A 25,037-nucleotide genomic window follows, 5' to 3' on the forward strand; every position below is an offset into this window, starting at 1 on the left:
CGAGGAACTTTTCGCGGGCGCCGGGCCGCCACCGGGGCCAGGACGGGACGCGAACGCGCGCATAGGCGACAGCGGGCCGGGGCCGGCGGACGCGGCGCTCCCTGCGAAGGTCCGTACGCGGCGGCGGGCCCGGCGGGCCGCCCGGAGGAGGCGACTGCGCCATGGACGAGCCGCCCTTCAGCGAAGCGGCCTTGGAGCAGGCGCTGGCCGAGCCGTGCGAGCTGGACGCGGCCCTGCTGACCGACATCGAAGGTACGTCAAGGGCCGGCCGGGCTCCGCGCGAGCGTGGCTCGCCGCCGGCATCCCGCCTTTGTCTCCCGGGCCGGCTCGGGGCGCGGGGCGCGGGCACCGGCTCCGTGCTGTGTGCGCGGGGACTTCCCCGCGCCTCTGGGCAGTGCGCTGTGGGCCCCGTTGTCCAGACCGCGCCGAGCCTCCCTGCACCCGCCTGGCGTCTCGGGCCGCGCCTCGCCGGGTACCCTGGAGGCTCCCGGCCGGGCACGTGCGCCTCTGGGCGTCCGGGGCCCCGCGCGGCGCGGCCAGTGAGTTCTTAACCCGGTGGCGGCCGCCGCAAGCCTGGAGACCTGGGCGTCGCCGAGGCCCCGCCCCTGCCCCGGCCCTGACGTCAGCGCGGGGTTACTCACGGTCATTCCCTCCGGCCCGAGAGTTCAGCTCGGCGCGGAGCTCCTGCGCGTGCGCGCGGCGCTTCCTCTGGTCCCTCCTCCCTCTCTCTTTCCCTCCCGCCCCCGTCCGGTTCTCCTAGTCCTAGATGGGCATCGCTTGGGCACACCTTTATTGAGCAGCTACTCCATACCGAGCCGCGTTCTCGGCACGGGCGCTTCACAGACCGGCCTGGGCTCCCCCTTTTCTCAGGAGCACGGAAATCCTCCAGAAAACCCGCAAACGCATGTTTGGTTGCGCGTTGGGGTGGAGCAGGGGTGGGGTGAGACCTCTTTGAGCCGACTTTTGGGCTGAGACTTGAGGGTCAGCCCCGGGACCGACGGGGAGGGATGTTTGCCCAGGCAGCCGCGGCGCGGGTTTACACACATCTTTGAAAGCATCTTGTTTGCTAGACGGAGGAGGGGTTTGGGGACGGCGGGTACCCCACTGTGTAGACAGGGCAAACCACAGCCCCCAGCAAACGGCCCTCCACGGTTGCTCTGCAGTTTCGGCAACACTGGCTAAGTGGCACTTGGTCGACGGGGAACCCGAGGCCAAGAGCACAGGACTTAAACCTCCCACCACCTGGACAGACGTGTCCATGGAGCCTGTGGCCACCTGGGGTTGGCAGAACAGACGCATCTAAGCCACTCGCTCCTTCCCGACTGCAGCCTTGCGTGTTAGCCCAGCTGGCTGCTAGCCTGGGGCCTTATCAGCTCACCTTCCCCGTGGGCCAGGCAAGGGGAGGGCCCGGAGGAGAGACCCTGGTTGTGGGGCTTTTCCAAAGCAGCCTTCTCCATCACTGTGCGCTGGAGTGAGGGACCCCAAAGCCCAGACCCTGGGGAGATCCGAGCCGACTCCACTCACAGTTCCACAAGCCCTGGGCCCAGTAGTGCAGCCCGAAAGGCTCCGTGACCAGGTGGTGAGGACCTGGGCTTTGGGGTCAGGACTTGAATCTGGACACTAGTCACTCACTTTGCCATCCTGCCCAAGCTCTCTCAACCTGAGCCTCAGTTTCCCACTCGGGATACGAATGCTTCCCTTCCTAGGGGAATTGGGACAGTGGACTGAGGGCTGCTGTATCAGGGCCAAGGCTCTGGCATAGACCTTTCTCACTGACTCATTTACAGAAGCATTATGTCCCGAGGCCCAAAGACCGGGCCCCTGCAGCCGTTGGGAGGTGGGGGCAATTAGGCTCCCGCTCTAATCTGGGAGAGAAGGGGGACGACTGGAGCCTCTTCCTGGGGTGGGCGTAAAGTTTGCCCACCACAGCAGGAGATTTCTCGGTTTTTATCCAAACTTTCCATTTTCCCCCCAATTACACAACAAATCTCTTTGCGTTGTAGAAAAATTAGAAGGTGCAGGTGAGCAAAAAGAAGAAAATAAAATCTTCCTTAAACCAGTCATGCAGAGATAAGCTCTGTTAATTATGTGGGGGATTGTTTTCGTGTGTGTGTCTGTTTTTTTTTTTTTTTCTTGGAATGGCTGTATATTCGTGATCTGCTTTTTAAAAACAACACCATTGAGGTATAATTTACCTGCCATAAGATTTACCCATTTCAAGTGTACAATAAGTTGTTACACTGACCAGGTTGTGTGGCCATCACCAGTTGATTCTAGAACATTTTCATCACCACCTTAAAGATCCCTCTTGCCAACTTACAACTGCTCCCTGGTCCACACCCAGCCCCAGGCAATTGCTAATCTATACTTTTATAAATTAGGATAGGGTCCATTGGCTCACAGCAGATTGTAACCTGCTTTGTTCCGTGTCAACAGCCAGACAACAATCAAGTTGCCTGGTTTATCCACCGAGTCCCCCACTGATGGACATCCACGTTGTTTTGTTCTCATTAACTGTACTGCAGTGGACCCCCAGGCCAATCTTTGCTTGGATGGATCCTTCTCTAGTTCCATAGGCGGAGGCTCTGGGAGGGGAATTTGACGCTCAGAGGCCAGGCCTACTTTTGAGGCTCTTACCCTGCCCTTGGAACGAGGCAGATTCAAGGTCTAGAGAGAGTGACGTGGGGGTGGGAAGGGCAGGCCCCGAAGGTCTCCAGGTCCCCTGAGAGGAAAGAGGGTTGAGAGGTGGGCCAAGTAGGCCTCGAGCTCCCGGAAGGGTAGAGGGCCTGGGTCCTGGAGGCAGTGGGGAGTTTTGGGGGGATGGGAGCAGGGTAGTGCTATGCTTGGGTTGTATGTCGAAAGCTCCCCCTGGCAGCTGGGGTAGAGGATCACAACACAAACAGGGAATACTAATTGAGCTCAGGCTCCTAGCCCTCCTGACAACCCTAAGTGGGTAGACTTAAGATCTTCATCTTACGGATGAGTGCCTTGAGGCGCACAGAGAGGTTAAGTGACTTGCCTGAGGTCACACAGCTAGAACATGGCAGGGTCAGGATTCAAACTCAGGCTGTGGACTCTGGAGCCCATGCTCTTAACTGCTGAGCTCCTAAGAGTGGGGGTAGGGACAGGAAGCAATGGAATGGGGAGCCCTGGGTACCAGTGGTACCTGGGTGGCTCAGCAGGGAATCTGCTTCTCTCTCTTTCCCTCTGCCCGTCCCCCCCACTGGAGCTCTCTCTCTCAAATAAATAAATCTTAAAAAAAACAAAAAAAAAAAGAACAGGGAACCCAGGAGGCTGTTCCACGTGGGGCTCCGCTGGGGGCCTGAGAGTAGGTCAGAGAGGGGTCAGAGGCCAAGCGGCCACCTCCCCCTCCCAGCCTGGAGCTCGGCCTTTGAGTCAGGAGACTGAGGACCGTCAGCAGGGAGCTGGCCAAGGGCCTTGAGCCCCACCCAGCCCTGCTGCCTGCTTTTGCCAAGCCCTCTGTCACGTGAACGGGTTTTGGGGTAGAGCTGCCTGCGTGAGCCCTTAGCTCTGTGGGTGAAGGCATTGACCGGGCTACAGTGCACCATAACCTCTGGTGAGCATCGTCTCCCCACCCCCGGGGCCTCCCGTAGTCGCTCTGTGCTTTGGGGTCCCTGGCGGCTGTTGGCGGTGGGGATGGGAGAGCAGTCCTGTGCCATGTTTGGGATTATTGGTAAGCCCGGGGCAGGCTTCACCTCTTTGCTGATTCATTGATCAGATCTTGCACATGCTTTCAAGTGCAGAAGGGGCAAGTAGACTTGGCATTCCGGCTGGGGCCTCCCTGCCTACCGGGGGGTGCTGCGCCCAACCGAGGAGTTGTCCTGGGGACTCTGGTTTGTCTGAAGCTTTTGGGGGTACAGTTCGTCTGTCCTCTGCCTGGATGCCTCCACCTTCCCTCTTTGTCCTACCCCGGGAGTCCTCCAAGCCAGGGAAGCCTTCCTGGACCTCACTCCTCCCTGGCCCTGCGGTCCCTCCCAAGGTGCCTGGACAAACCACAGGAGGGCCTGCTCCTAGGCTATTTTCTGGGTCCAGTCCAGTCCCCCACCCCACGCCTCTCCCCGTGGTATCTCATGCCCGGTCCTTTCCCCGGTCCCACCAAGCTTGGGCCCTTCTTAGAAAACACAGCTCGAGGGGTGCCTGGGTGGCTCAGTCGGTTAAGCATCCGACTTTTGGTTCTGGCTCAGGTCATGATCTCAGGGTCGTGAGATCGAGCCCTGCTTTGGGGCCCACCGTGGAGCCTGCTTAAGATTTTCTCTCTCTCCCTTTCCCTCGGCCTCTGCTTGCACTCCCCACCCCCACTCCCGCACGCATGCGCGCTGCCTCTCTGCCTCTCAAAAATAAAAAAAATTAAAACAAACAAAAAAAGAAAACACAGCTCAGGACTGCTTACCTCTCAGCTCCCAGCTCCGGGCATATAACTCCAGAGTTCTCAAACAACCATGGCTCCCCAATGCCCCCAGGATGCTGTTCCCTTGTCTCAGCACTGCATTCCAGACCTGCAGGGTTTGTGGAACCCGTCTCTTTGGGGGATGGAGAAAAGCATGCTGGCAGTGGGTTGAGTTGTCTAGGAGTTACCTCCTGCCCGATGGTCACCTCACTGGACACAAACATCCTGAGTGACCTGGTCAGCCCCAGGCAGGGGTCACCGCCAGGCAGAGGCCTGGGATCTGGACTTGGCCCCGCCAGCAGGTGCAGCTCCGGTGGGAATGGCAGCACAGGCCAGAAGGAAGTATCTCTGGCTTTGTCTTCTGCCAACCACAGGACCTGTGAGTGTGCCCTTTGATCTCCAGACCCGACAGGGATGGCATACTTGTGAGACCTCTGTCCCATGCGGCTCCACGGAGGGGAGGGGGGAGAGCCTTAGAAACGGGTTTGGGGCTCCTGGGAAGGGGGGTGTTTGAGGCTGGATCCAGATATGTGGTTCCCCTGCTGGGTTTGGGACTTGGTGGGAGGTGGAGCAGGGATTGGGAGTCCATCCCACCTGGAAGAGTTGGTGGCCTGGAAAAGCCCACCCTGACCTGGAACCCTGCCCAAACCCACCCCCTTCCCCCAGCTGACCCTCCAGCTATCTCCCAGCAAGCCTGTCCCTCCCAGTCACATGCCAGGTCTACCCCTCCTGGGGCTTTGGGGTTCCCATTGGAGCCCAGGGGTCTTCAGATCCATGATCGCAGGGTCCTGGGGTTGAGTCCGGTGTCAGGCGCCCTGCTCAGCAGGGAGTCCGCTTCTCCCTCTCCCACTGCCCCTCCCCCCACTCAAGCTCTCTCTCTCTCTCTCAAATAAATAAATAAAATCTTTCTTTAAAAAAAGATAATATTGTTAATTAATTGAATTTAAATAAAAAATAAATAAATGGGTGCCTGGGTGGCTCAGTCAGTTAAGCGTCTGCCTTTGGGTCAGGTCATGATCCCAGGGTCCTGGGGTCGAGCCCCGCATCAGGCTCCCTGCTCAGCGGGGAGTCTGCTTCTCCCTCTGCCTCTGCCTGCTGATCCCCCTGCTTGTGCATTCGTCTTCTCTGTCTGTCTCTCTGGCAAATAAATGAATAAATAAATCTTTAAAAAAAAATAAAGACAAAGAGAGTAGAGCTGGAAGGAAACTTTGAAATGCCTTTGTCACCTCCTCACCCAATGCACAGATGAGGAACAGAGGCCTTGAAACACCTCACTCACCATAGCCCCCTAGCTGCCCAGCCTGTGTGGCTCAGGCCTGGTGGTAGCTGAGGCGGGGTGAAGGAGCTGGAGACCTGTGAGAAGCCGTGGGAAGGCTTCCCAGGCAGAAGAATCTAGCTGGTGGAGGAGGGCCAGAGCACAGCAGGTGGTTCTGAGCCTCTGGTCATCGTTGATAGTTGGGCTGCACAAAACACCTCAACGCAGGCAGCCTTGGAAATACAAATTAAAGCACCTTCGAGCTTCCAGTCACACAGCTCTCGGGGCTAAGCAAAGCAACCAAAAGTAAACAAAAATGATAAAACCCAATGCTGGTGATGCAATGAGGAAATGGGACACAGTGCAGGGGAGGTTGTAAAGGGGTTTCTGTTTTCCAGAGAGCAGCCCAGCAGCTCTAAAACAGCATGTTCCCTTTGAACCCATACATCCATTTCAGGTTTAAAGCAGGCTGCAGGGAAACAACCCCAAAGGGGGAAATAGATATAATTTATATAAAGAATTGTGCAGCACTGCTATTTAGACTGGAAACAGTTGCTCAGCAGTAGGGCACTGCTCCCAGATTGCCACTGTCTCAGGCCTTTGGGTTGGTTTTCAGCTTCCAGAATAAGTATGTGCCCCGAGCCCACACCTAGGACAAGATGTCTGAGTTGGTGCTGACCAGCATCTTGTTTAATGGCCCTCTTACAGGTCATGTCCAGGGTCATTTGGTCTGGGTAAATGGGACTTAAGTGTGTGGGATGACACAGATGAGGGAAGAATCTGAGAAGGTAACATCAGAGTGAGTTTTGAAAGAGGAACAGGAGTTTGCTAGGTAGACAAACGATAGTGGGAAGGACATTCCTGGCAGAGGGAACAGCCTGGGGGAGAGCCCGTGGCTGGAGACCAGCAGTGGGGTGGTGGCCGGCTGGCTCTGGTCCCCTCTGGGCTCTTCCTTGTGCTGAGCGATGCTGGGGTCACACGCTGGTTCAGGCCCCGGCCCTGCCTTGAGGGGCTCCCCTCCAAGGCCCAGCTGCTAACGGCGGCCGGGAAGGTCCCCAGGAAGGGGCAGTGCCCGAGCTGAGCCTTACTGAGCTTCGTGCTGCCTCCTCTCCCGATCCTGCACTCCGCACACACCTCCTGAGCTGAGACCAGTGCCACCAGCCGGTTGGGGCAGAGCCAGGCTGGAGCTGATGAATGTGGGCTTGGGGGTTGTTGGACCCGGGTTTGAGTCCCAGATTCTCTACTTGGCAGTGGTGGGCCCCTGGACACACATGGCCTCTCTCTGAGCCTTAGTTTCCTTGTCCATCTAGAGGGCCCATGCCCAGGTACACCCGGGGCTCCCGCCGTGGGCCCATCCCATTCCGGGAAAAGCCGGCACACGCTCGCACCCCCAGCAGCCCTGGGTGCACAAAGGGCTGTCTGTCCCTGTTGCATACATGACTAGCTGAGGACATGCAACCCTGCTGACCTGAGTCCTCAGGAGGATCGCGGAGGCACTGGTAGGAGCAGCAGGGATGAATGGCAGGCAGGGTGTAGCCCTGGCTCCCTGGGATGCCGAGGGAGCACCCCACCCCTGCCCTGTGCCCGTCATGAAGCGGGCAGTGGTGGAACGCTCTGGGGGTCCCATAAGCCCCGTCCCGTGCCCTCTCCTGTGCCGGTGCTGCTTTATACCCTTCACTCTTCTTCACACTCATGTGACCCTTTGTGATTTGCTTTGCACCGGACAGTGTGCAAACCCCCTTTCCTGCCCATTTCCTGGAGTATTGGTGTCCTTGGCTCAGACGACAGACAAACTTGTGTTGGATTCCCAGCTCCTTGGCTGCCTCCGTGACCTCTATCCCCCCTTCACTCCTTCTGCTCCGACCACACTGGGCTCCTTGCTGTCTCAGCATCCTCACACCAAGCTCGCTCCTACCTCAGGGCCTTTGCACTTGCTGTTCCTTCTGCCCCGGGCATTCTTCCTCCCTCCTGGCCCACTCCCTCGTTTCATTCAGGCCTCCACTCAGATGTTGCCTCCTCAGAGACGCTTGCTGATCATCTCATCTGTAGTGGCCCCTCACACTCTCTTTCTACTGCCTCAGTTTCTTCGTGGTGCCCATCACCATGTGCACCCACCTTCCTCCATGTATGTGCAGACCGTCGGTCACTAGAACATAAGCTCCAGGAGGGAAGGTCTTTGTGCTGTGTCCCTGTACCCCAGTGCCTGGCACAGGCTGGACACACAGTGGACACTTAAGAAAAGGCAGTAGAGGGGAGCCTGGATGGTCCAGTTGGTTAAACACCTGACTCTTGATTTCAGCTCAGGTCATGATCTCAGCGTCGTGAGATGGGGCCCTGCGTCCAGCACTGTGCTCCGTGCAGAGTCTGCTTAGGACGCTGTCTCCCTCTGCCCCTCCCCCTCACGCTTTCTCTCTCTCTCTCTCTCTCTCTCAAATAGATAAATCTTAAAAAAAAAAAAAAGAAGAAGAAAAGAAAAAAGAAAAGGCGTAGATATTGTCAGAAAAACAAATCTGGGCGCCTGGGTGGCTCAGTTGGTTAAGCGACTGCCTTCGGCTCAGGTCATGATCCTGGAGTCCCGGGATCGAGTACCACATCGGGCTCCCTGCTCGGTGGGGAGTCTGCTTCTCCCTCTGACCCTCCTCCCTCTCATGCTCTCTGTCTCTCATTCTCTGTCTCGCAAATAAATAAAATCTTAAAAAAAAAAAAATTAAAAAAAAAAAAGAAAAGAAAAATCTGGGCGTCATGGACCAGGCCATGTGAAGGAGGTGGTGAGCTCCCTATCCCAAGAGGCATGCAAGCAGAGCTTGTTTGGGGTTCAAGGCCTCATACAGGTTGGATGGGCTAGAGGCTCCTGTGATGATCAGAGCGGGGCTCCTGCCAGTTCGTGGCATTGGGTCCTCCCAAGATTTCCATCATGGCCTCACAGAATAAACAGGCCAGAGAATAAAAGGCTGCCCCACATCTGCCTTCCAAAGGAGGTTTGAAGGTAGAGCCAGGGAGGGAGGGGGGTGCTCAGGTTTCCTGTTGGGCTCTGATAGGATCAGGGCAGGGATGGAAAGGAGAGGAAAAAGGAGGAATCCAGGCTTGGGGAGGAGGTGGGGAAGATGAAAGATTGGAGGGGGTGTGAGGTGGGCCCAGTGAGGCCCAGAGTCTATGCCTCCTATTCCCCGTATTCAAGGAGGGCAGGCAGGAGCCCCTATGGGCCTTCTGAGTCTCTCTCTATGCTGGAAGCCCAGCGCTCAGCTCTCTGGAGAATGATCCATGAGTTGGGAGACATGGCCAGTCTTTTGGGGCCCATTGTCCTGGCTCCCGGGGCTGGGAGTGGGTACCTCTCTTGCCCCACCCCAGTCCCAGCCGGATTTACTCTCCATAAAGCAATCCCCAGTTCCAGCTTGATCATTGCAAGTATTGGGCAACTCACTACCTGACCTTCTTTTTTTAAAGATTTTATTTATTTATGAGAGAGAGAGAGAGCATGAGAGCGGGGAGGCTCAAAGGGAGAAGCAGACCCCCCGCTGAGCAAGGAGCCCAATGTGGGACTCGATCCTGGGACTCCAGGATCATGACCTGAGCAGAAGGCAGTTGCTTAACCAACTGAGCCACCCAGGAGCCCAACTCACTACCTGACTTAATAGTTCTAGACCATTCCATTTGCTACAGAGAGACTAACCTTTATAGCAATCTTGCTGAATGCTGGGTGCTTCATACACTTGCTTTTTTTTTTTTTTGAGAGCATGCATGCGAGCAGGGGGGCGGGGGCAGGGGCAGAGGGCAGAGGGAGAGAGAGTATCTTAAGCACGCTCCACATCCAGCGCAGAGCCTGATGCTGGGCTAGATCTCACGACCCTGAGGTCATGACCGGAGCCGAAATCAAGAATTGGATGCTTAAGCTACTGAGCCACCCAGGTGCCCCCATATACTTGCTCTTTTATTATTTTTTTATTTTCAGGTTTTTTTAGTTCACATGCAGTGTTATATGAGTTTCGGGGGTATAACATAGTGATTCAGCAATTCTCTACATTACAGGGGCGCCTGGGTGGCTCAGGCGTTAAGTGTCTGCCTTCGGCTCAGGTCATGATCCCGAGGTCCTGGGATCAAGCCCCGCATCGGGCTCTCTGCTCAGCGGGACGCCTGCTTTTCCCTCTCCCACTCCCCCTGCTTGTGTTCCCTCTCGTCTCTCTCTCTGTGTCAAAATAAATAAATAAAGTCTTAAAAAAAAATTCTCTGCATTACTCAGTGCTCATCATGCTCATAACAGCCCTCGGCTCTTAATCCCTGTCACCTACTTCACCCATCCCCCACCCGCCTCCCCTCTGGTCACCATCTGTTGATTCTCTAGAGTTAAGAGTCTGTTTTTTTGGTTTGTCTCTTTTTTCTTTGTTTGTTTGTTTGTTTTTAATTCCACATATGAGTGAGATCATATGGCATTTGCCTTTCTCTGACTTATTTCACTTAGCATTATACTGTCTAGATCCACCCGTGTTGTTACAAATGGTAAGACGTCACTCTTTTTGATGGCTTAGTAATATTCCATTGCGTGTGTGTGTGTGTGTGTGTGTGTGTACACCCCATTTTCATCTGTTCATCGTTGATGGACAACCTAGGCTGCTTCCATAATTTGGCCGTCCTAAATAATGCTGTAGTAAACACACTTGCCCTTCTAGAACCCCACTGCTGTTACCTCTGGAGACCAGGGGTGGAGGCTCAGAGAAGGGGAGTGATCTGCCTGGGATTACACGGCAAGGGAGGCGCAGAGGGAAGGTCGGCCCCTGGGCTGTATGGGGGAAAAGGTGCACTGTGGGTTTTGATCTCGAATTTCTAACCCCAGTCTTAGCTCTGACACCCAGCTTCTGCAAGAAGATTCAGCTCCAGAAGAGAGTGAGATGGGGGGTTACGGAAAGGCTGGCCCCTCCTATGCCACCAGGTGCCTCATTGGCACCCAGACCCTCTTTCCCGCTGCATGTTAGCTTAGACTGTGTCCTCTGCCGCTTGGCCAGCCCCCCTCTCAGAAGCCTTTCCAGACTCCTGCTACCCTCAGGGGGACGTTGAGTGACCATTCTCCCTCCTCCCTCCTCAGGATGGAATGGGGGCAGAGCCCAAAGATGTGATGAATGGAAAACCAAGGCGAGAAAATGTGGTGAAGGGAAGACAAGGATGAGACAGGAAGGGGGTGGGGGGCGGGCTTGACATCCTCAGGGCTGCCTCTGGCCCTGGTCTGAGAAGTCTCAGGCCAGTCCCTGCTTGTCTGTCCTGCCACATTCAGGGCTCCACAACTGGGGAACACGGTAAGGAAGAACAGAGCCACCAGGGTCTGCTTTTGAAACTCGGGCCTGGAATTCAGGCCTGGGTGTCTAACCTGTCTTCAGTTACTCGGGTGAGGTCAGAGCCTTTCCAACAGCAATGCATTGTTTTGTTTTTGGGGGGATGAGGGAGAGTGTGAGCACCCACAGGTTGAGGAGAGAGGGAGATGGAGGTGCCAGAGGAGAAGTTCTTTATCCTTGGCATCGCCTACAAAGCCGTGGAAAGTTCTAGAAAGATTGGGAACTGGATGTGTGTGAGGGAGATGAGGCTGTGTTTCCTTGTTTAGGCTGGTGGAGAGGGAGAGAGATTGGGGCTGGAGTCCCTCCTGGCCCATGCTGCTCAGTTGCCATGCCTGCCTGCCCAGGATTCAGCCCCCCACCCAGGTCACAGGAGACTGGGAGCCAGAGGAGGGGCAGGTTGAAGGCTGGGGTAGGACTTGCTGGTGGTCTGTTTGGCCACAAAAGCTCAAGCTGACAACCTGGGCAGCTGGCCATGCTTTGTTCATCTGTATGTGTGTTGAAATTTGACCTTCCTCAGAAGGGGAGGCAGTCCTAGGTACCTCCTCAAAAGACCCCAGAGCCTGTCACCCTGTCACACCCCTGCCTTCCTCACCTTGTGTCCCAGGGATTGGGTTGTCTCTTGGCCTCCCCGGACCCTACAGTGAACAAGTGAGTCAGACTTGACCTGGGAGCCAGGGCAGACTTTGCTGACCCCCTTCCCTGCATCCCAGACCCAGGTCTTTCTGCAAAAGGACGTCTGTGCAGAGACAGAGAAATCAGGTTCAAGTATTATGTGTATGTGTACTTTGGAGTAAGGGTCTTCCTTCCTCACTCTGGGCCTCAGTTTCCCGGCAGTGACCTATTATTAGGCATCCATGTGGTGGGGGGTGGCCCCATGCTGGGGCTGCCCCAGGAAGGGGAGGTCCCCGCCCCCACTGCCAGGCAGCCCTTGGCCTTAATTCAGCGCTTCGTGGTACTGAGCGCCGCACCCATTTTCTCCTTCACTTTTCCCTTTCTCAAGGCCAGGGAGATGTGATTATCCCATTGTCTAGAGAAGTAAACTGAGGCCTAAAGGTGGGGTCCCGCACAGAGTGCCAGCGATTGGAAAGAGTGTTGGGTCATCCCTGCCGGGGTCATCCCGGCCCCGCGACCACTCCGCCGCACTTCTCCGAGGTGCTGACGGAGGTGGTTGGAGCTAGGGGCGTAGGGGGGCCGGTGACCGCCAGTAACCCCGGCGGATGTCGGCGCCGAGTGGGTTAAGGGCCCGCGCCCGCGAGTAACCCCGGCCCCATTCAGCGCCGCGGGGTGAAACCCGAGCCCGAGCCGCCGTCGGGGGTGGGGCGGGGGCAGAGGCGGGGCCCTAGTGAGGCAGCGGCGCGGCCGCTGATTGGCCGCGCGCGCTCACCCCATGCCCGGCCCGCGGCCCCGGGGGGCGGGGCGGGGGCGGGGCCGGAGGGGCGGGGCGGGGCCGGGGGGCGGGGCGCTCCGCGGGCTTTATAGCGCGTCCGAGGCCTGACAGGTGAAGTCTGCGCCGCGCGGAGACCGGCAGGCCCCCGGCCGGGACGCCCCGAAGGGGCGGCGGGCGCGGGCCGCGGAGCCATGGATTGCACGTTCGAAGGTATTTTTTGGAGGATCCCCCCCACCCCTTTATCACGGAGCCTCCACTCCGCTGCGGGGTCACCATCCCCGGTTTCCTCAGAGGGGGGCGTGTGTGTGCAGTGGCCGTGGAACTCCCAGCCCCCCAGCGGGAAGAGCGGGTTCCCGAGGGGGCGGCGTGCCGGCTCCCGGCGCCCACTGGAGTTGGTGGGCCACACCCCCCCCCGCAGTAGTTACCCCTACCCCGGCGTTTGGAGTGAGAGGGTGGCTTTCCCGCGTCCTCCGCCCCCCCTCTGGGGCAGCAAGGGAAGAAGCGGGGAGGAGGCCAGTTGTCCCCCCTCCCTGGAGCCAAATCCGGGACCCCAGTCCTGGATTCACTCAGGTTTTCTTTCAGGGCCTCAGTTTCCCCATCTGTCAGAGGGGCTCATGAGGGCGGGGATGAGGGATGGGGGGCCCTGCCAGGGAAAGTACTGTAAGCCTTTAGGGCCTGCACCGGCCCGGATTGCCCACGAGGTGTTTCCCATGGGGAGGGCCCAGGGGGCCGGAGTCTGGCACCCCCATCTCGGGCTGTTGGAGGCCAGAGGGAGGTCCCCTCCTGCAGGAACTGCCCTGCCCGGGCACCTGGCAGGAGGCAGGTAACGGTGAGGCCCGCTGGGCGCCAGCTTCCTGCCCCGCCAAGCCTCGGAGCAGCCCTGCCACGTAGGGCTTCATCCTTTTTTGTTGTGCAGATGAGGAAACTGAGGCCCGGTGAGAGGAGGCTGTTGGCCCAGGCCACACGTCCAGTGGGCAGGTGGGCAGGCCCAGGAGCTCAGGCTGGGGATCTTGCAGAGCACTTTAACCCAGTGGGTGACTGTCCCTATGGGTTAGAGGGCCCCAGGGCAACAGCCAGGCAGCTGGTGACCCGCCAGCTGGGGGAGAGGCTGGAGCGGTGGCAGGGAGTGTGTCCCAGTCTGTACGAGGAGGAGGGAGCCAGGACAGCCAGCACTGCCTTTATAGAGGGGAAACTGAAGCCCTGAATGGCCTGGTCCCGAGGCTGCTTGGCTGCAGGCATGGTCTGGGCTAGTGCCCAGAACACGCAGGGACACACTGGTTGGCACGCACATGGCCGGCAGCTGGGTCAGCCCCAAGCCTCGGTCTCTGCCGCGGAGGAGTGGGTCGGGGTTGGCGGCTCTGAAGTCAGCCGTTTGGGGCCCAGACCCCAGTTCTGCCTGAGCATAGGTGTGGGCCACTGACCTTGCCCAGCCGTTGTACGGGCTGCTGGGTACGTGAGAAGCACCAGGCATTGCTCCAGATGTCACAGGTGCCCAAGAAACGGCTGTGTGTCTGGGAGCCCGGGCTCATGCGGGTCGCTTTGTTTCTGCATCTTGCCCCACACATACAGCTGTGTGGACCCGAGGCATGAAGTATGTGATGCCCTGTACAGGGGCCAGCCCCCGCCCTCCGGTCACTGACCCAGCCTCTTCTCTGTTCCCCAGACATGCTGCAGCTCATCAACAACCAAGAGAGCGACTTCCCGGGCCTGTTTGACCCACCCTATGCCGGCGGCGGCGGCGGCAGCGGCGGGGCAGGGGGCACAGACCCCGCGAGTCCTGATGCCAGCTCCCCAGGCAGCTTGTCCCCACCTCATGCCACAATGAGCTCCCCACTCGAAGGCTTCCTGGGGGGACCCAAGGCGACACCTCCACCCTTGTCCCCTCCCCAGCCTGCGCCCACCTCCCTGAAGATGTACCCCCCTGGGCCAGCCTTCTCCCCCGGGCCTGGTATCAAGGAGGAACCCCTGCCGCTGACCATCCTGCGGGCCCCGACCCCGCAGCCCCTGCCGGGGTCCCTCCTGCCCCAGAGCTTCCTGGCCCCGGCCCCGCCACAGTTGAGCTCTGCCCCTGTGTTGGGCTACCCCAGCCCCACGGGAGGCTTCTCCACAGGTAAGGGGGGTGTGGGGCGAGGGGACAACAGGAGCACAGAGAGGAGGGTCTACCGTGGCCTCAGTGGAGGAGTTTGCAGGCTTTAGACATGGGGGGCCTCTGCTGCACTGCCCCGGCGCCCCTGTTCTTAACAGGACTTGGGTATTGGTGCCGGGTGAAGCCCTGTCTCCCACTCTGCCCCGGTGGCGACATCAGGGCCGCCCTTCCAGGGACGAATGTGTGGCTGGAAAGCTAGCACATCTGCATCAGAACTCCCGGCAGGGGTTGGCCACCCTGGAACCCAAAGCCGTGAGGGCTGATGACTCATCCCAGGTCATAGGGTGATAGGGCCCCGAGGGGTGGGTTGAAAGTGGGTGAGGGTGGCCTGTACCTGCAGCCCCAGCCTTTATCTCTGCAGGGACCCCTCCAGGGAGCACCCCGCAGCCGCTGCCTGGCCTGCCACTGGCTTCCCTGCCAGGGGTCCCGCCCGTCTCCTTGCACACCCAGGTCCAGAGCACAGCCCCCCAGCAGCTGTTGACGGCCACAGCCAACCCCACAGCAGCGCCCGGAACAACCACGGTGACCTCGCAGATCCAGCAGGTCCCGGTGAGGAGGTCTGGCCAGGCGTCGGGGAGGTGGCAGGCCGCGGTCCAGACTCCCCGCTCTTGGCTGAGACCGCCCTCCCCCACCCCCAGGTCCTGCTGCAGCCCCACTTCATCAAGGCAGACTCTCTGCTCCTGACAGCCATGAAAACAGACATGGCAACCACCGTGAAGGCGGCGGGTATCGGCTCGCTGGCCCCTGGCGCAGCCATACAGACGGCGCCCTTGCAGGTGGGTGGCGTGGGGCCGAAGGCCGGGGCTCTGCGCGCGGGCAAGCCCGGCCGGTAACCTGCGCCTGGCCCCTCAGACCCTGGTGAGTGGAGGAACCATCCTGGCGACGGTGCCGCTGGTCGTGGACGCCGAGAAGCTGCCCATCAACCGGCTGGCAGCTGGTGGCAAGGCCCTGGGCTCGGCGCAGAGCCGCGGGGAGAAGCGCACGGCCCACAACGCCATTGAAAAACGCTACCGTTCCTCCATCAACGACAAAATCGTCGAGCTCAAGGACCTGGTGGTGGGCGCTGAGGCGAAGGTGCGGGCAATGGCGTTCAGAGGCACACTCTGGGGGTGACCCCGGGGAAGCAGGGGACCGGAAGACCCAGGAGGCTTGGGACTGAGCCTGGGCCCTGGGGACTCTACAGGGAACAGACAGACAAACATCCTGCTGTCTGGAGACTGAACGTTCTAGTGGGGGACAGGGGATGACCATACACAGGATAAAGAAGGAAGTGTTAGAGTCGCCAGCTGGGGATAAGTGCCATGGAGGAAGACAACACAGGGAGAGGGACGAAGAGGCTACACGTCCGAAGCACCTCACCAAGGTGACATGACAGCAGCAAAGACCTGAAGGAGGGGAGGGAGGTAGCTGGACGCTGTTGGATGCCTTTGGGGTATGAATCCTCGTGCCCAGCCTGGGAGATAGCTTCTACCAGGGGAAGAACGTTCCACGTAGAGAGAACAGCAAGTGCAACGGTCCTGAGGCAGCCGTGCTGTGAAGTAGCGCCCCCCAGCCCCCGCCCTTTGCTTAGGTGCCCACTGGCCAGGCCTGACCAGCCCCTTGTGCCATCTCCCTCCCACCCCCTGCAGCTGAATAAGTCTGCCGTCTTGCGAAAGGCCATCGATTACATCCGCTTCCTACAACAGAGCAACCAGAAGCTCAAGCAGGAGAACCTGAGTCTCCGCACTGCTGCCCACAAAAGCAGTGAGTCCTGGTGCTCCCCCCGCCCCCGCCCCTGGCCCTGCACTGCCCCACCCCCCAGCTCCCGCACCTGCCCTTTAAGCCCTAACCCTACAAGGGCCCTTAGCCCCTCCTCTGGTCCCAACTTGGCCCTCAAGAGCTAGACCAACTCCCGTGCGCCCCTCTCCAGGGGGCCCTAAGCTGATTGTGGGTGGGGTATCTAGCCTTCACCCCCGGCCCTGCTCCTTTCCGGCCTCCAGAGTCTCTGAAGGACCTGGTCTCAGCCTGCAGCAGCAGAGGGAACACAGACGTGCCCATGGAGGGCACGAAGCCCGAGCTGGTGGACACGCTGAGCCCGCCCCCGTCGGACGCCGGTTCGCCGTCCCAGAGCAGCCCCTTGTCCCTTGGAGGCAGGGCTAGTGGTGGCAGCGGCAGTGACTCGGAGCCCGACAGCCCGGTCTTTGAGGACAGCCAGGTTGGGCCCGGCCCTGTTCCCCAGCCCCCACCCCCGGTCCATCTCCCTTCGATATCTGAGCCCCAGGACTCGGTCAGGAAGAGGCCCCTAACATAGCCCACCTCCCATTTGATAGAGAAACGGAGGCCTGTAGCCACGTGGGGTCCCACAGTAAGGCGGCGTGGAGGGCTGATCCCTCCTTCCCTGTCGCATCCTCCCGGGGCCACTCCCGCTCTGCCCTCGCCGACCTGCCCACCTCTGCCAGGTGAAGCCCGAGCAGCTGCTGTCCCCCCGCAGCCGGGGCATGCTGGACCGCTCCCGCCTGGTCCTGTGCACGCTCGTCTTCCTCTGCCTCTCCTGCAACCCGTTGGCCGCCCTGCTGGGCAGCCGGGCCCTCCCCAGCCCCTCGGATGCCGGCAGCACCTACCACCGTCCTGGCCGCAGCGTGCTGGGCACCGAGGGCAGAGGTAGGACAGGCCCCAGCGTGGGTATCCTTGGGACGGAGGGGCGGGGGTGGGGAGCTCGGGGCGTGTAGCTGGGACTCTGGATTTCCGGGGTGCTGTGGTCCCAGCCCCTCTGTCTGCCCCCAGACGGCCCTGGCTGGGCCCCGTGGCTGCTGACCCCACTGGTGTGGCTGCCCAATGGGCTGCTGGTGCTGGCCTGCTTGGCGCTTCTTTTTGTCTACGGAGAGCCAGTCACGCGGCCCCACTCAGGCCCCGCCGTGCACTTCTGGAGACATCGCAAGCAGGCTGACCTGGACCTGGCCCGGGTAAGGGGCCGGATCCCGGGGGTGGGCTCGGGGGATGGGGCAGGGCCAGGACCTGGGCGGCACCTGGGAAGGTGCTGGGGGGCCCTGCCCTGCCCTGTCGTCCCCTCAGACTCGCACTGCCGGGGGTGGGCAGAGGGGCGGGAAGGGGACACCAGCGTCATGGTGGGGGGCCCAAGGTGGAAGGACCTTCAGAGCAGGAGGGGTATCGTGCGCTCACATGCTCTGATCCACCTCTTCTCACCTGGAAAACCCTCATCCGCAGGGGGACTTTGCCCAAGCTGCCCAGCAGCTGTGGCTGGCCCTGCGGGCCCTGGGCCGCCCGCTGCCCACCTCCCACCTGGACCTGGCCTGCAGCCTGCTCTGGAACCTCATCCGCCACCTGCTGCAGCGTCTCTGGGTGGGCCGCTGGCTGGCAGGCCGGGCAGGGGGCCTGCAGAGGGACTGCGCCCTGCGGGCGGACGCCCGCACCAGCGCCCGGGATGCCGCGTTCGTCTACCACAAGCTGCACCAGCTGCACGCCATGGGTATGTGGGGCGAGGGGCCGGGCCCGAGGGGCTCCTGCCGCCCCCCTGCCTCACGTCCTGCCCGTTTTCCAGGGAAGTACACGGGAGGGCACCTTGCCGCTGCCAATCTGGCACTGAGCGCCCTGAACCTGGCGGAATGTGCGGGGGACGCCGTGTCCGTGGCCACGCTGGCCGAGATCTATGTGGCCGCCGCGCTGAGGGTCAAGACCAGTCTCCCGCGGGCCTTGCATTTTCTGACAGTGAGTGGGTGCTGGGCCGATGGGGACAGGGCTGGGGGGCTTGTCTCTGCAGCTCTTTCCGGTGGCTCCCTGGGCATGGGGCTCACAGGAGGAGGCAGCTGGTTACGGGGGGCGGGGGGACTCCAGGCCCGTCTCAGACCTAGGGTTGGGTTTGAGCCCCTGTCTGGGTCCAGTGTGACAGCCCCGCTCCCCTCCCCCACAGCGCTTCTTCCTGAGTAGCGCCCGCCAGGCCTGCCTGGCACACAGCGGCTCGGTGCCTCTTGCCATGCACTGGCTCTGCCACCCGGTGGGCCACCGTTTCTTCGTGGATGGGGACTGGGCCGTGAGCAGCGCCCCGAGGGAAAGCCTGTACAGTTTGGCCGGCAACCCAGGTGCTCTCTCAGCGCCGTGCCCATCCCCTGCTTCCCGACATCCTTTGTGGCCCATTCCCCTTCCTATCCCGCATCTCCGCTTGTCCCTGCATCTCTGCTTGTCCCTGCATTTCCGCTTGTCCCTGCATCTCCGCATGTCCCTGCATCTCTGCTTGTCCCTGCATCTCTGCTTGTCCCTGCCTCTCCGCATGTCCCTGCCTCTCCGCATGTCCCTGCCTCTCTGCTTGTCCCTGCCTCTCTGCTTGTCCCTGCCCACCCCAGTCTGTCTGTTGTTGCTGAGGCTGCAGGAGCAGGAAGCTGGGTCTGTCTCGGTTGGGGCTCTTCAGAAACAAAGAGGAATTTGGGGGCAGGTGGTTGATTTGGGAGGTGATCCCAGGCGAGACCAGTGTTGACTAAGGAGATCAGATGGAAGAGACAGAGCTGGTAGACGCGTGTTAGTAAGCAGATTACACTGTCCGGGGTAGGTTATCCTATCCAAGGGCAGCCTCGGGTATTTATCTATCCCACCCGCGTGCCCAGGAGAGAGCCGTTGGTGTGGAGAGGTGAATGTGGGGAGGAGGCGTGGGGCCCTTCCTGCCACCCCGCTCACCCGCTCCTCCCCACAGTGGACCCCTTGGCCCAGGTGACTCAGCTATTCCGCGAACATCTCTTGGAGCGAGCACTGAATTGTGTGGCTCAGCCCAGTCCCAGCCCTGGATCGGCTGATGGGGACAGGTGAGTGGCCCTGCGCCGCCCCCCCCAGGCAAGCACCCTCCACAGTAAGTCTGGGAGTGGCTGTGTCCAGGGCCATGGGTGGGTGGCCAGAGCCGGGCTCCTGTCCACCTGCCGTGTGGCCTCGGGCGCATCTCAGTTCCTCCCTGGGTCTGTCTCCCTAGCAGCTCGCCAGGAAGCGAGCTGGGAGGTCAGGCTGGGCTCTGGTGCGCCGGGAGGAGGGCCGGGGCCTGTCCTGACAGCGAGGTCTCTTTTCGGCCACAGGGAGTTCTTGGACGCCCTGGGGTACCTGCAGCTGCTCAACAGCTGTTCCGATGCCGCCGGGGCTCCTGCCTGCAGCTTCTCCATCAGCTCCAGCATGGCCACCGCCGCCGGTGAGCCCCCAGCCCCGCGCCCTGGGACCCCCGGCTCCGCCTCAGCTGCAGTGTGGCTGAGCTTCAGGGAGCCCCCCTCCCCGCCCCGTGCTCCCTGCAGGCACAGACCCCGTGGCCAAGTGGTGGGCCTCCCTGACGGCCGTGGTGACCCACTGGCTGCGGCGTGATGAGGAGGCGGCTGAGCGGCTGTACCCGCTGGTGGAGCACTTGCCCCGTGCCCTGCAGGAGTCGGAGTGAGTATCCGCCAGGTTCTCCGGGCCCCCCAGCGCGGTGCTGCTCCCCCCGGGCCTTGGTTCTGTGCGGTTGGGGTCGCGGGAAGCCAGAAGCAGGGCAGCGGGGAGCTCAGTGTGGGTCTGCGCCCGGTCTGACCATCAGTCCTCTGCCCTGGCCCCAACAGGAGACCCCTGCCCAGGGCGGCCCTGCATTCCTTCAAGGCTGCCCGGGCCGTGCTGGGCCGCGGGAAGGCAGAGTCTGGCCCGGCCAGCCTGGCCATCTGTGAGAAGGCCAGTGGGTACCTGCAGGACAGCCTGGCCACCACCCCAGCTGGCAGCTCCATTGACAAGGTGAGGGGTGCTGCCGGGGGCCTGGCCGGTCTTGGGGGGGTGTCACCACCCTTTCCGTCCCTGGACCTTCTCCCCTGCGCCGCAGTACCGGATGGGGGGCGCACTCGCTAAGGCCCCAGTCTCCCCAGCCCCAGGAGGCGAGGCGGGGTGAGGGGGCTGGCGGAGCCCTCCTGGGAGGCCGCGCCCGCGGCAGGCGGCAGGCGTGGGGGCCTGGAGAGGCGGGCGGCCCCGCGGTGCATTGCTGTTGCATTGCACGTGAGTGACGCGGGTGCAGTGCCTCCGCAGTGCAGCCCGGAGCCGGCCCCTGGCACCGCGGGCCCCCAGCCGTCCCCTCCCGCGGCCGGAGCCCCCCGTGACCCCTGCCCTGCCCTGCCCTCCCCCCCTCCCCCCAGGCCATGCAGCTGCTCCTGTGTGACTTGCTCCTGGTGGCGCGAACTAGCCTGTGGCGGCGGCAGCAGCTGCCTGCAGCCCCCCAGGCGTCGCTGGGCCCCGGCGCTGGGGCCCAGGCCTCCGCCCTCGAACTGCGCGGCTTCCAGCGGGACCTGAGCGGCCTGAGGCGGCTGGCGCAGAGCTTCCGGCCCGCCATGCGGAGGGTGAGTGCCCGCGGGGCCCTTCCCCAGCAGGTGCGGGGAGAGTGGGGGCCCGGCCCGAACCCCGACTCTGCGGGCCCCCTCCTGCCCAGGTGTTCCTGCACGAGGCCACGGCCCGGCTGATGGCGGGGGCCAGCCCCACGCGGACACACCAGCTCCTGGACCGCAGTCTGCGGAGGAGGGCAGGCCCCTGTGGCAAAGGTGAGCGGGGCGCTGCCGTGGTCGGGGCGGGCTCGGGCCCCGCCGGGGCGGGAAGGCCCAGACGGGGGTGATGGGTGCCGAGCGCCGCTGTGGGAGGGGCAGAGACCGAGGGACTTCGTGGCGGTTGCCAGAGGGCGATATCCCACCTGAGAAACCCGCCGGGGGCCACTGTCCCCTGCAGGGAAAGGAGACTGTGCCGAGGGGAGGGGTCTGAGGCTCCCCGGGTGCGCCCGAGAGGGGCGGGGCCAGGCCCGGAGCCCCGCCCCTGACGCCCCTGACGCCCCTGCGGTGTGCGCAGGCGCGGCGGCGGAGCTGGAGCCGCGGCCCACGCGGCGGGAGCACGCCGAGGCCCTGCTGCTGGCCTCCTGCTACTTGCCGCCCGGCTTCCTGTCGGCGCCGGGGCAGCGCGTGGGCATGCTGGCCGAGGCGGCGCGCACGCTCGAGAAGCTCGGCGACCGCCGCCTGCTGCACGACTGCCAGCAGATGCTCATGCGCCTGGGCGGCGGGACCACCGTCACCTCCAGCTAGGTCCCCGTCGGCGGCCCCCGCGGGGCCTGTGTGCAGGGCCGGAGCCTCGACGGCCGAAGGCAGCGCTGGGGCCCCGAAGTGTCCACGGTCCGCCCACGTACTGCTCTGTCTCCTGGGGGGATGGGAGGCACTCAGGGGCTTTTGCTGCCTCGACCTGGGAGGCCGGAGGGGGCGCGACCCTAGCCGCCCCGCCCCCCACTGCGCCCCAACCCGACGAGCGGCGGCCAGCATGTGCTGACCTCTGGTGGCCCGTCGGGGGATTGCAGGGGCCGGGCCGGCCGACGGGACCTTGCTCTGCAGGTACCCAGTGGCTTTGCCCTCTCCCGTCTCACAGAGGGGTACATTTCACTGAGCTGAGGGGGGCCTTCTTGGCTTTCCCAGCCAGCAAGGGGGTCCTACTCCGAGGCGCCTCTCTCCCTTCTGGAGAGACTTGTACATACTGTAGATGAGGGCGCACCAGCCTCCTGGCCTCTGAGGCTCAAGTGTTACTTTGCCTTTTGCAAACTTTATTTTCATAGGTTGAGAAGTTTTGTACAGAGAATAAAAGATGAAATTATTTATAATCTGGGTGTTGTTCCTTTGGGGAGGAGGGTGTGTACTTTAGCTGATAGACCAGCCGACTGGAGGGGGTCCTTTGAGCCTCCCCCTCTCCTCCCACCCCAGCACCCAAAGGTTTCCCGCTCCCATCGGTCCTAAGAGACCCAAATGTCCCCTTCGATGTGGGAGGCCTGTCGCTGTGGGAGGCCTGTTGCTGTGACCTCCAGGTGACCTGGATTCCACCAATTTCCGTGCCACACGGTTGGGCTGTTATCAACCCTTAATCCTTAAGGGCTGTTGTGGTCTCAGCTGTCCCTTCCCACCTCTCTGCTTCTACCCCTATCAGTTCCCAGGGTGACATGAGAGGGTGACTCCGTGTCCTTAAGGATCTGTTGTGATAGGAGCTACAGCCTGGTATCGCTGTTTGGGCCTTTCGTCTCCCCTCCCCCACCCCTTCGCGGGTTCTCCCTCTCCCAAGCTTGGGGAGGTCTCCAGCCCCCATCATAACCTGAGACCCTGAGGCCGCATGGGGTGTGGGGTGGCTGGGGGGGTTGTCTACGCAGCAGGGGGCTTGTCTCCTGTTCCTGCCCTTACGGTACCGACTAGAACCCTTGACTGTCCCTTGGTGTCCCGCCGAGCCTTCCTCTCCATTCCCCCCGCCCCCCCAGGCCTGGCCCCCTCTCCCAGCGGAATCTGGTTAGAATCCACGGGCTGCAAACTTCCAAAACAATCGTTGTATCTTTATTGACTTTTTTTTTTTCTGAATGCAATGACTGTTTTTTACTCTTAAGGAAAATAAACATCTTTTAGAAACAGCTCGATACACACAATCTTCAGTGTGAAGCAATATACTAATAAGAACACTAGTCGTCTTAACATTTACAGTCTTCATATATATTATATATATGTATATGTATACATATATATACACTATATAACGAGGCCAGATATAATACACACGTTTACCATTTTACAGTCATATGTACAGGAAGTTGCTAGGGCGGCCCCAGTCTGGGGGCTGCGTCAGGCCTATCGAAGCGTGGACAGAGCTGAGGACACAGACGGACAGGCGGACGGACTGGCGGGGACTGGCTTGGGCCGGTGGTGGCTGCGCGGGGAGGGCGGGCATCGCCGTAGCCCCCTTCCCGGAAAGGGCCCCGTGCTGAGGGACGCACGACGCACGGCGGCGGCGACACACGGGAGAAGCGAGCATGTTCCCAACATATATACATTCTATGTAACATATATATAGAGGGGTACACAGGTTTGTACACGAATCTAGCGCTGTCTCTGCTCCCGTGCCGGGTGGGCGCTGCTGTCCCTGGAGACTGGGTGGTCGTGCAGAGGGACGGTCACGCATCCACCGGAGGTGCGCTCTGGTCGCCACTCCCTTCCTTTGCCTTCCCAGGTGGCGCTCCAGGGGTGGGGCGGAGGACTGGAAAGGGGACGACAGAGGCCAAAGGGCGGGGGCCAGTCCCGCCCACACCCGGGGAGCCCGCATCCCCTGAGCATGGGTCCCGGACTCCCCCGGCTCTGCCCAAACCGCTCGAAAGTGTCGGCCGAGGCTGGGTGGGTGGGAAGGGCACTAGGACACGATTCGAAAGGTTCCTTCCAAAGCCTCCGGCCTCCTACCCCGCCGGCCTAGTCCTCCCCAGCAAGGCTTCGGCTCCCTCTCCCCCCCCAGCCCCCCGCCTCGGAGCCTGGAGCCGCCCTGGCCACTTCCAGGGCCCTTTGGACCCCACCCCCCACCCCCAGGGCCCCCAGCTGCAAGCCACGCCGGCTGCGGTGGCGGCAGCACCCACGTCGAATGTGTGCCACGTCCTCTTGGAACTACCAGGGGGAGAAGCGTGTCCCCAGGCTAAAGGCGTCTCCAATCCCCGCCGGAGCCTGGGTGCCCCAGGGAGTCTGGCCGCTCCGCGGGCTCCCCCTCTCCAAGCCTGGCCCTGGGGGGTGTAGGCGGGAACGTCCTGTGTCCTCCTGTTCCGGGAGCAGGCGGCTCCGGAACGTGTTTTCTTCCCAACCCGGGATCGCAAGTTTCAGCCCTAGGCGGCCAGATCCAAGATCCGGAGTCCGGATCAAGGATCGGCTCTGGACCCGCGCGGGGAGCAGCTCAAAGGCCCGGGGGCTGCGCAGGCGGCTCCTCTCCTTCGGCGGCGGGCGGGCAGGCGGGCTTCGGTGGCTTCTCCGGCCGCTGGGGTGGATTACAACGGCAGCCTCTGCAGGAGAAGAGACGCCCGAGCGCCCGTCATTGCGGGTGGTGGGCACGTGCTGGGGGCTAATAAATCCCGGCCCCGCCCCTCCCGGCGTGGCCCCGCCCCCCGAGAGGCTCCGCCCTTGCCCGCACCGCCCCCGGAGGCACCAGGCCTCACCTTAGGCCTTAACTTTTCTCTACCCCCACTCTGCCACCGTCACCTCCCTCCGCGCCCATCGTCCTGTGCCCCTGCCTGCCCTTCCTGTCGCCCACCTGGGATGGCTCCCTCCTTCAGGACCTGTCTCGTTATAAGGCGGTCTTTCTGACCAGCGTGTGCCAACCTGCCCCAAAGGCTTCGGATACACCGCGAATAGTAAGGTTTTGGAGGCGGACAGGTGGGGGCTGGGCCCCGCTGAGGGTCCGCAGGGCAGGGGGTGGGGCGAGGGGAGGGGCTCCCCTCCAGGGAAGGCTTGTGGTTACCTACCTTATGTTTGGGACACTTCAAAGAAAAGTTCTCTTCGATGAATATGCAACCTGCCACCAAAAAGAAGTGTGGGTGGTTAGGGTGGCTGCTGGTGTCTCGTCAGGGGGCCAGGCGGGGAGGGGGACCTAGCGCCCCTGAGACCCTAGGCTACAGGGCTTCTTTGCACAAAGTAGAGCAGACCCTGCTTGAGGTTCTCCAGGGTCTGAACCCCATCCCGGCTGAACTGGCCTCCATCTGCCTCCAGCCCTCCTGGCCCGTGTGTTCC

General features: G+C 61.5%; 2 protein-coding genes across 6 annotated transcripts in view; one reads left to right on the forward strand and one right to left on the reverse strand.

Moving 5' to 3' along the window:
- SREBF1 (sterol regulatory element binding transcription factor 1) lies at positions 1–22,123 on the forward strand. 4 transcript variants are annotated; one of them, XM_034989757.1, is made up of 20 exons: positions 3–252; positions 12,483–12,581; positions 14,035–14,481; positions 14,879–15,066; positions 15,156–15,293; positions 15,370–15,591; positions 16,146–16,260; positions 16,497–16,711; positions 16,956–17,157; positions 17,281–17,459; positions 17,722–17,983; positions 18,056–18,222; positions 18,425–18,593; positions 19,199–19,307; positions 19,569–19,678; positions 19,779–19,911; positions 20,076–20,241; positions 20,634–20,834; positions 20,924–21,032; positions 21,331–22,123. In XM_034989757.1, exons 1-20 carry the CDS (start codon positions 162–164, stop codon positions 21,558–21,560), a joined length of 3,552 nt encoding a protein of 1,183 aa, XP_034845648.1. In that variant the 5' UTR covers positions 3–161; the 3' UTR covers positions 21,561–22,123. The 4 variants fall into 4 exon arrangements, with proteins under 4 accessions (XP_034845645.1, XP_034845648.1, XP_034845646.1 ...); XM_034989755.1 differs by lacking the exon at positions 12,483–12,581 and having other exon boundaries at positions 4–252; XM_034989756.1 differs by lacking the exon at positions 3–252 and having other exon boundaries at positions 12,482–12,581.
- Positions 22,124–22,816: 693 nt separating this feature from the next.
- The window catches only part of RAI1 (retinoic acid induced 1), a 116,245-nt gene continuing 114,024 nt past the window's right edge, over positions 22,817–25,037 (reverse strand). For both annotated transcript variants that reach the window (XM_034989752.1, XM_034989753.1), the window contains 2 exons: positions 24,773–24,822; positions 22,817–24,313 (listed from right to left, as the gene is read on the reverse strand). In XM_034989752.1, the coding sequence (XP_034845643.1) occupies positions 24,299–24,313; positions 24,773–24,822 (65 nt within the window). In that variant the 3' untranslated portion in view covers positions 22,817–24,298. The remainder of the gene's footprint in view (positions 24,314–24,772; positions 24,823–25,037) is intronic.

Source organism: Mirounga leonina, unplaced genomic scaffold (genome assembly GCF_011800145.1).
Source record: "Mirounga leonina isolate KUSES-001 unplaced genomic scaffold, KU_Mleo_1.0 Mir_488, whole genome shotgun sequence".
Lineage (NCBI taxonomy): Eukaryota > Metazoa > Chordata > Mammalia > Carnivora > Phocidae > Mirounga > Mirounga leonina.

Coding starts and splice junctions, on each gene's coding strand:
- SREBF1 (XM_034989757.1), top strand. CDS start 162: ATGGACGAGCCGCCCTTCAGCGAAGCGGCCTTGGAGCAGGCGCTGGCC. Junction 15,067..15,155: donor CGCAGATCCAGCAGGTCCCG/GTGAGGAGGTCT, acceptor CCCCACCCCCAG/GTCCTGCTGCAGCCCCACTT. Junction 18,223..18,424: donor GGGCCTTGCATTTTCTGACA/GTGAGTGGGTGC, acceptor CCTCCCCCACAG/CGCTTCTTCCTGAGTAGCGC.